At 41.8% G+C, this 10,404-nt stretch overlaps 1 protein-coding gene across 1 annotated transcript; it reads left to right on the forward strand.

The window, feature by feature from the left end:
- The first annotated feature begins 5,743 nt into the window (after positions 1-5,743).
- LOC148909408 (uncharacterized) lies at positions 5,744-9,904 on the forward strand. The gene is made up of 2 exons (XM_089034536.1): positions 5,744-7,969; positions 8,617-9,904. The coding sequence occupies exon 1, from the start codon at positions 6,174-6,176 to the stop codon at positions 7,638-7,640; it is 1,467 nt and encodes a 488-aa protein (XP_088890662.1). The 5' UTR covers positions 5,744-6,173; the 3' UTR covers positions 7,641-7,969; positions 8,617-9,904.
- Positions 9,905-10,404: the final 500 nt, after the last annotated feature.

Below are 10,404 nucleotides of genomic sequence, written 5' to 3' on the forward strand. Positions count from 1 at the left end.
GATTATTTCAAGAGAAGGTCTATGATTTTTTATTGAATGTTAAGAGTGAAAAAGATTTTATCTCGGGAAATTTTCAACCTGGAATGAATTCTAATGAGGTCGAACAAAAAGCCCAATGAATAAAAACTGAACTGTTACTCTAAATGTTGCGTGTTTTTATTCCTTCAAACTAAAATCGTTGGGGAACTAAGGGAAGTATCATGGGTTGGCAAGAAAATTAAGAATTTTTCTACAGAGCAGATTTTGCGTAGCCTCCTGCGCAGCCGCTGTGAGGCGCTTCAAAAACTGGTGTTGCGCAGAAAACTGGTAACGAGTAGAACACGCACTGAATCATGGGACTGTATTCTTAGAGGACGCCATTTTTCTTTTGTTCTTGTCGGCTTTTTGTGCCGAAGTTTTCAATTCATTCTTCATGATGTTATCCTCGTTATTTGAACAGGTTAGTCAGACTTTATTTTAAATTGCCCGCCTTGTGGCTGTCGGTTGAGGTTTCGGACATTCTGCCATTTTAGTTTTGGCCTAAGTTGGTAAACAAACTTTTGAGATAATATTTCAGTTAATTTTTGGCCCAAGCAGGTGAATTTGCATAAGTAATTGTCTCACAAACACGGTTAGTGCAGTGCCTACCCCTTGGCTTCCCAACGTTTGCACTTTGCAAGTTCGTCCAACTTATTCTAGTATATTTGCTATGTGATATATACTCTACTGCGAAGACCAAATAGCAGTGTACAGCTCGCAGACACAGAGTTTGTGAAACTTGCGAACTCTGTGTCTTCGAGCTGTACGCTGAAATTTGGTTTTTCGCTGTCGTCAATCAAACCTAATCAGTCGGTACCTTTTATATTTTTGACTGGCAGCAGCGAAAAACTAAATTTCAGCGTGCAACTCGGAAACACAGAGTTCGCACGTTTATGAAATTTGCAGTAAGTCTGGTACAATAATTTGCATCTAATTAAGTGCTCTGTCGTTCCTATTTTTGTTGCCTCTTGCTTGCACACCTTAATACGTTCCTTGTGCGTGTAGTGAAACTATTTTCACGCCGGTCTAAGCCGTACAATGCTTCTTGGTTTTATTTGTAGTGTTTCACACATGAAACGTGGGCGTATCTATTGTTTCATTCTTTTGTCACTCCATCCTAGTGTTATCAGTCGTTTTAATCTCACCGTGCAATCCCAAAATCCACATTGTCAAAAAATATGCCCGAGGTCTTGAATATGTGAACGGACGCCGCCAAGCCTTGAGTGTTGTGCCTTTGTTCAAAACAAACGCCTAACACTCAACAGCACTTTTTTGAGCGAGTTTTGGGTGTCGTAGCCTGTGTACAGCCAATTCACAGCCCTATACCCTACGGGGAAAATGTTTCCTCCGTCTTTTGCCCCGTAGGGGTGAAGGGTGGGAAGCGACTGTATACAGACTAGGAGTGTCTGATTTTTTGGTCGGGTCTTCAGCGGATGGATGGTTCTCTGCGGAGCCAGGTTTACCTCTCCAATTCTCAATCACAAGTACAGAGGGATCGAGGGAAATAGAATACTTTAGTGAATACATAGGAATTGAATAACTTTCAGCTTATAATTAATCCACTCGCTGAATATTTCCGCTGACGTTTTGTCTTGCCGTTTGCTGTATTGACCAAATTATCTAAACAGAATACAAAAATAAATGGACATTACAGACGCTGTTGATGGCAGGGTAGAGTGTCAGTCCAATACCCCATTCACACCAAGGCTTAAACATGTTTTAAAGTGGTTTGGGAAACTTTTAAAATTTTGTTTGTATAAGGAAAGTCATTGTTCTTGGTTGATCTATCTAGCGCGCGCAATCCATCTTGCGACAGGCGTTCCTCGTAGTGTTTTGGTTTCGGCCGATCCGAATGGCTTACGAATGACGAGTGTAATAGGAGAGGAGTGAAACGGTGGAAATTTTATCGTCCTATGCAGGTAGCAGATTGCTATGCACACAGGCGGTTGCTATGCACATTGATGGCTTGATTACACAATCAATATTTTAACGTGCTCCCTTGTCGAAACTTGAAATAAGCTGAATTTATGAATTTACATAACATGAAGGTTGAAGCGCACCAATTTCGCCGACGTTGTCACCCGCGTTGCCGTCCTATTGTCCCTACTATTGCAACTTCTGTCGCAACGCTGTTGCGAGACAAGCTGCAGAGAAATTTGCTCCGTGTAATTGCGCCTTTAAGAAGTAAATTGTCTTCAGTTGAGCTCCACTAGAAAAACTTATTCAAGTCGAATTTTCTCCGATTCAGTATTTTTTAAAAACAGTTACTTTTATCTAAATTGGGCTTCCTGTGCATGGTAAAGTGCTGGTAAGTGTCCTGTTCCTGAACACGTCAAACACTTCATTGACAGTCGCTTCAATAGTTCCATTATAAACACTTGAACAAAATTCTCATTACTAGCCGAATTTACTGAAAGTGGCAGAGGCAAACACGTCATATGGGTTTTCTAGAAGCTTCTACTCTCGGTGGCGCCCGTGATATTTTCTTCCTGTGACGTCATCAACGCTTCAGGCACACAAACACTCACACGACCTCTAGAATGTTCCGAGTACAGTATTTGGTTAATTCTTGTCCATATTTTTTTATATTCTTCAAATCCCACGAACTTTTGAAGTTAAGATATTTCGATTTTTGAGTAATAGTTGATAATGACTAGTGAGTTACTAGTTAAGACTGCGTTGCAGTCGAGAAAAATTGCCCGCTCGAATCCCATCCTAAAATGTCTCGCCGCTATTATCTATTGTCCAACTTAGGTTACTTTTTCTCAATTCATTTCTTCCATTAAATAAATTCCTAGCTTTGTTTTAATTAATTCTCTTCTTTTTATTCTTATTCCACTTAATTTTGAAGTTATAGCAAATTTGAATTGACCTTCAAAGTGTTTCAAGGCCATCATCGCGGTTATCGCTTCAATAACCATCTTTTACATCTTAACAATTAAAGATTGTTCCAGCGTCATACTTTATTCGAAAAGTCAGTTGCTTCAGTTTTACTTACGGCTTTTATTTGTTCTGATTTAGTTAAACTTGAGCAATCTCAATATGAATTTAAACTGTATCAATCTTAATAATAAAAGGGGCCATTTGAATCATATTAAGGGCAGTATTAAGCTAGGTTTTCTAAACTTATTAGAGTGGTTTTCAAAAACCTGTGAAACAAAGTGTAATAACTAAGGTGTGATAAATTGTAATGCACCGAAAACGCAAAAGAAAATCAAAAGAAAATGCGGACAATAAAGTCTATTAAAGCGTAATACGCTAAAGTGTATTTCACAGGTTTTTGAAAACCACTCTATTTTATAATAAGATAATTAAGGCATTAATTAGGGCTGATTGATTTATGACATAAGGCATGCTGTCCACATTTGATTAATACACTTTACTCTTTAGTAGCCCCTAATTCTATTGTTTTCTTTTGTGTCTATTTGACTATTACACGTTGACTAGTATTTTTTATTTCACGGCCGGGTTAAATGCCTTCCCTCTACGACCTGTTTCACTACAAATCTAATACATGAAAACTGAGAATTCGGCAAGATTAGTTACAGATAGCCTCCTTTGCAGCCGTTCTTAGGGTCGTCACTCAACGTTGCGTGACGACCCTAAGAACGGCTGCAAAGGAGGCTAAGTTACAGACGGCCTAAATCATTTTTATATCAAAGCCCACGTAATTGTTCAAGGATTTTGTTTTGAAATGAATGACTACATACGTTAGATGAGCGATATTGATGCACTATTAACCAGTCATTATCATTTGCACCCGCGGGCAAATATAAGTGCTGTACTTGACTTTAAAATCATTCATCAAATTCTCATTATAAACATAGAAGTATGGTCATTTGAAATAATTATTATTAAGACAGCGCATAGAACAAGTCTCGATGCTCTTTACAAAAAGTTAAAATATACAAATATAAACACATGATAAATAGATATGAACAAAGTGTATTTTAAACAAAATAAGAATAAAAATAAGAATAAGAAAAAGAATAAGAATAAGAATAAGGATAAAATAAGAATAAGAATAAGGATAAAAATAAGAATAAGAATAAGGATAAAAATAAGAATAAGGATAAGAATAAGAATAAGAATAAGGATAAAAATAAGAATAAGGATAAGAATAAGAATAAGAATAAGAATACATAAGTATAAAAAAAAGGGGGGGAAAATGATATGAATAAAATAAAAACATTTATAAAATTTTGTAGTTATAGAAAAGAAAGAAAAAACATGTTAATCGAAGGAACTTTCAAATAAAAATGCTTTTAACTTAGATTTAAAAGAGTTCAGTGTTCGTTAGTTCGTGTATCAGATCATCAGGCAGCCTTTTCCACGACAAAGGACCTATAACAGAAAAGGCTCTGTTCCCATAAGCTTTTGTTCTTGACTTAGGAATCTTTAAGAGATTTCTCGTAGAAGACCGTAGAATTCTCGTAGAGTAGTATAGGGAATGGGGGTTCTAGCGCAGTGACCACACGAGGATTTCCCGTTTAAAGTCACTAACCCGTGTTTGCGTAGCCCTCATTCCCTATGAGACCCCCAGGATTACCCGTGGGGGTAACAGCGCACTCGAAATATGTTAGTTTACGCCAGGATTACCCGTGAGGGCAACAGCGCATTTTTAGTATAGGGAATGGGGGTTCCAGCGCAATCTCAACACGGGCAAGATCCGTATCAAAAATCCACCTACGGACGACCCCCACTCCAAGTGTGGTTGAGGGCAACAGCGCACTTAAATATATTAGTCTATATATGGAGTGCGAAGAATGTAAAGAGTTCGTTAACGACTTTTGCATAATTTGTCTAAGACCTAAAGTTATCGTACCTAAGCCAGAACCCTTTTGGTGTTGTGGTAAGAAAATGCAAATAGAAGACGACACGTCAGCACAGTGTTACGAGTGTGGTAAGAATATTCGTAATGCCGTACCAAATGCTACCAGAGAGCAGTATTACGCCAATGGAGGTCGTAAGAAAACGCCATATAAGAGATTAAAATACTTCAGGGACTGGATGAGTCATATCCAAGGTTTACATCCGATATATTTAAGCGACGAAGTAAAGAAGAAAATCATAGACCATTTAGAAGAGCCAACCCCACAAAGCCTACGGAAGACATTGAAAAAATTAAAGCTAGGGAAATATTACAAAGCTATTCCCTATCTTTTGTCTGAAATTACCGGTAAGTCTATTCCTGAGGTTTCTGATATGACAAAAGCCGAGTGGATGTTTTGTCGGCTGGATAAGGATATTCCTTATTACCCTGACGTAATTTACGAAATATTTTACAAAATAGACCCCAACCACCCCCTGTTAGGATGGATTCCGAGGCGACAATAACATATTACGCGTAATTCATACGATGAATTTATATTACGCGTAATAATTTGCCAAATAAGGTTATGCAAATAATTCATATTACGTGTAATAATTCGCCAAATAATTCACTGAATTTATATTACGCGTAATTTCCAGACTGACGTTCAATATGTAAATAGAATCCTATCATGATATTTACTGAGCAAGCTTTCTTTGAAGCTCTTCTTTCGCCTCCTGGTAGATCTTTTTGCGAGATTCCTCGGAAAGATCTTTTACGACTGTTTTTTTATTCCTTATGTCCGACTTTAATTTCTCGTATTTGTCTTCTTCGGCCAGAATAAGCGAGAATTCTACGTCGTCTATCTTTCTGTCACGCAAAGCCTTTGAGACAAGGTCGGTAATACTATTTACTTTAGCCCTAGACAGAGCTATTGTCGTGTCATGCTTGGATATTTTCGTGGATAGCTTTTTCATAATACCCGTAGCAACAGCCGAAATAATACCACAAGCTGCCCCAACGCCGGCCAAAGGAACTCCAACGATTATTCCCGGCCCAGTAAGCGAAGTAGCAACGCCAGAGCCCGTTAACACAACAGATATGGATCCTGAAGTTATCGCAATCTTATGTAGCGTACTCCGGGCTCTGACGTACTTTTTTCGGACTTTTTCGTAGTGTTTTGTCTGCCCTTCCAAGTAAGCCAGGATTAAGTTCACTTTGTTGAGCCTAAAGTTTTCAGCGTTTAATTCGTTAGGACCTGTATCCTTAGTGGTAGCGTGATAATTGGGAACATCTGGGTACAACTGAGGTGCTGATGGTATAACATCCATTATATATACTAATGTACGACGCTTTTGGGAATGATATTGAGGAGCAGCCACATCACGACAACCGGGATTATGCCAACTGGAGAGCCTTTAGGAAGATGTTTCCGCATGCAGACCCTAGTAAGTTCGAAAGAAGACCCGATGGGATTTACTATAACGGCGAAAGAATGTACAGCAATACGGACTTGGAGCCGCATGAGGAGAGGAAAAAGGCACAGCATTTGCCAATAACGAAGGAGGCACCCGTGCATAAAGCGCCCAATTTTCCTAGAAACTTATTGTTAACCACGGAAGATTACCCATTTTACGATGCTGAAGGTGGTGTAAACGACTTTGAAACGATGGTAACGTTCCTGAAGATTTCAGTGGGTAGGCAATCATTTGATGTAGTAGTAAGGAATATCTATGGGGATACGATGTTAAAGCATACGTCGGGTAAAGAGGCCAGGGAATGGTTAGCAGGACCCAATATGCGATATTGGCCGCAGCAGTTAAACTTTGCTGTCTGGGCCGCCACTAAAGGTTGTGGCGTTGCCGCGGATATGTTTCACGTTCCGATCATGCGGTTTCACGTTGCCTTTACGGTAAGGAGGTTGTTGAAGGAGCTTAACGTACCTTTACCGGGAGATAAGGCATTTAATCCAATGAATAATCGATATAACGCCGCAGCCCTAGAAAGGTTAATTAATGAGTTCAAACCACAGCAAAGAGACTTTCGTTACAAAGAGGGTAAGACGCATGGCCTTGGCATCGTTTACGTTTGGGGTGCCAACGGTGAGAAGCCGGCCGATTATGGGCATCAGGAATACCCAAGTAATGAGTTAGAGTTCGGTGATATGGGTGGTGATAAGAGCAATAATTCATTAATTACCAGAATCCAATCGAACTACCTCGGCACTTGGGATCCATTCGTGTTGATGAAAGGAAAAGGTTTAAGGAACCTAGCCAGGATTAACCGCAGCATTGAAGCATTTGTGTACTGCATCTTAGGAGCGCAGGTAAATACCCGCAGCCCCATCGTTGGATCCCAAGGTGCTTCGCGGGAAACGCAAGAAGAATTCCTAACTTTATTTGAGTCAGCAATAATAGAGAACGACATATCCAAGTCGGTGCAGAGATATCAATTAGCGGTGCAGCAGTCTAAAGTGCGACTGGATTACGCTTTATCGCCTGGTTGTTGGTTAATGCCGAGTAATTTAGTCATCAACGCCCATTCCGTTGTGGGTTATAACAACAAGCTGCAGCGAGCTACTAAGGATATGAAGTTTGGGGTGAATGACGTGAACTCTGACACTCTTAGGAACATTCCTCACTTCGTAGAGAAGCCAAAAAAGTCACACGAAGCGAAGCTACCCGTAGTTAAGAAACCATCAAAGAAGGCCCATGTTATGCCTACGATACCTGAGGAATACGACCATAACTTACTAAAAGCCGGCTTAGCCGCCGCGGGTGTTGGTCTGAGTTATTATATATGGCGATGAACAACCCCTACGTAGCTGGAGTAGATTGTGTTTATACGACTTACACAGGCGAGAAAAAATACACCCAGGCGTCTTGGGTGGACGTTGAGGGTATGTCAGTGAATTTAAACTACTCAGGAAAGAAGTTGATAATATGCAGTATTTGCATTGGTACGGCGAGTGATGCAAACGTAGGATTTCGTTTCTGTGACGATAATGGAGTATTACAGCCCATGCGCACGAAGACAAACAACAGAGAGCCCGTACATTTCTCAGTAGAACCGACCGACACCAGCACCGAAAATCTCTCGGTTTGGACTTTACACATGGTTACCGATTGCCACGGGAAGGTAAAGTTGCAAATACGCGTAGATGACACGGCGTCGGCTACGGTAAATAGCATAGAAGATCAGAGGGATCAGCCTTATAATCACGCAACCATTAGCACTCTTACGGTGTTAAGCCTCTAAGATGACGCCTTTTATGCCTAGAATATATGAACCCACACATAAAGGAATATTGGTTTCTTCATGACTTAGAGGAGAGAAAGTACAAAAATGATAATTGGTACGACGCCGGATTGTGGGTAAAGGTTGGGGGCTTAGGAATGATAATATGTACTATTAGCATTAACACGGGGTGGAGTTGTAATGCCGGCTTTAGAATCGTAGACGAGACCAATACCCCATTGGCGCCTTATAGGACAAAAGGTAATAGGCATTCAGTCCATTTTTCGTCGGAACCCAATCCATTTAGCGAAGAAGATCTAACGCCCATAACTTTTCATATGATAGCTAATTGTCAATATGCAAAGCTTCAGGTTCGCCCCAGCGATGCCGCCAACTCTGGCGCCAACCCCGGTAACCTCCGAATAAATGGTAAGCTTGAAACGGCTGTAGACGCTGCTTGGTGTCATAAGGCCATTAGCACCATGAGCGTCTTACCTTTAACACCAAATTATCAGCCCGGGGCTAATACCATATTTACTTATCCCCAGCCGAGAATGCCCAGGGCCCCCAATGAGAAGGACAAGAAACCATCTAAGAAGGCGGCGCCTGTCGGATAGGAGTTACCTCTTCATCTTCTTCAGGAGTACCACTCCAATAGCGACGACCAAGATCCAAATGTTATTCCCCACGAACTTCAACAGTTCGCCGCCGGCCCTAAGTGCCAAGGAAACAACCGAACCCAGCAGCCCAGGAAGACCGGCTGCCATCTTTTTTCCCAAGTCCGTTAGTCCACTGCCTAATTTCTTTACGCCCGCGCCTGTAGCCTTAAGCGTGGATAGGATAACTCCTACTACGGTGCTAATAGCAACCGCAAATGCGAGGGGAATACCATACTTCACCAGAGTCCTTTTTATCTTTTCCTTGGTGGTAAGCCCCAACTCCGTTTCCAAACCATCCCTTTGCGCTCGCAGTTCCGTTAAGCGTTCCTGAAGGGCTTCTGCTTCCGCTTGGGCAGCTTCCCTTTCCCCTTCAGTGCGCCCTTGGTCCGCGGCTGCTTCCTGCTGCCTTTCCAGCTGCGCCTCCATATCTTCGTAAGCCTGCGTTACCTGCCTAAGTTGCTCCTCCTTTACGATGATTTGCGCGTTTAACTCCCGTTCTTTCATCACTGAAGCTTCCAGCTGTGCGCCCACGCGTCTGAGTTCGGCGTCTCTGTCCCCAACGTCTGCAACTGCATGGTCGAAGTTCCTTCTAGCCTTATCCCTTTCATGTAGCAACGTGCTGATGCGCTGCTTATTGTCCTCACTTTCCCGTTCGTGAGAATCCGACATCATTCGCACCTGCTTCATGTATTCCTCTTCTCTTTCGTCCATTGTCTGTTTTAAGTATTCGATGTGCTCGGCCGCTGCTTCTAGTTCGGCGGTTTTTTCATCTAATTGCTCCGTAAGTTCGTCAAGCTGTTCCCTGTGTTTGTTTATGATTTCTTGCTGTGCATTTTCTTCCATGTTGAGTGATTCTAAAGACTGCTGCAGCTGCAAGGCAGCACTGCTGCCTGACGGCGTACTCGTTAGCTTTTCCTCTACGTCTTCCTTGGTAGCTTGTATTTTTACGAGCTTTCCTTGATCCTTATCCAGAATTCCAGCGATGGCATGCATTTGACTGGTAGCCCTGGGGGTCTTAATGCCTTTAAGGAATTCCTCCTGTAGCCTCATAGTTTCCTTACTAGTTAAGCTGGACAGCACGGATAAGTCAGGTCTGCCTAGCGCCGTTGTTATTTCCTTCGGTAAGGCATTGTTAAGTGCGTTAGACTTTTTGCTTTGATAAAAGTCATACCACCTTTCCCTGCCTACGTAACGAATTTGGATTTGACCCTTATCACCGCGTTGGAATTCTAAAAGAGTCGAACTGGCTTTAGGATATCTCTTACGCACGTCGGTAAGTAGCTTTTCGGGTGCCGTTTCGCCGATAGCTGCCAATAAAGTTGGAGGAATTCGGGGGTCGGCAAAGAACCTTCCTTTTCCATCGCGGATGACGTAAACCTTAGCACCGCTTCTAGCAAGTCTACCCATAATTAGTTCCCTGCCGTATTCGTCTTCTTCGAACATTAGCTGCGCTTTTTCAGGTATCCACTCAGGTAGTAGCTCCTGAAGCCTTTCAAAGTCATCCGGGGGGTCTTCCATGGATTCATCCATTTCTCGTTGGACTCTTTGCAACCATGCGTCACTGGGGGCTTCAGGAACTAATCCTAAGTCGCCCATTTGCATGTAAGATGGAAGAGATTTACCGGGGTTCTTTCCTTTAAACCTATTTATGAGGCTACGTAAGGCATCAGGGGCATT

The sequence above is a fragment of the Actinia tenebrosa genome, unplaced genomic scaffold, assembly GCF_029948245.1.
Source record: "Actinia tenebrosa isolate PJP-AT-01 unplaced genomic scaffold, QUT_ActTen_1.0 PGA_scaffold2__45_contigs__length_23673736, whole genome shotgun sequence".
Lineage (NCBI taxonomy): Eukaryota > Metazoa > Cnidaria > Anthozoa > Actiniaria > Actiniidae > Actinia > Actinia tenebrosa.

Excerpts from the sequence above, each read along its gene's own strand:
- LOC148909408 (XM_089034536.1), top strand. The coding sequence starts at position 6,174 with ATGTACGACGCTTTTGGGAATGATATTGAGGAGCAGCCACATCACGAC.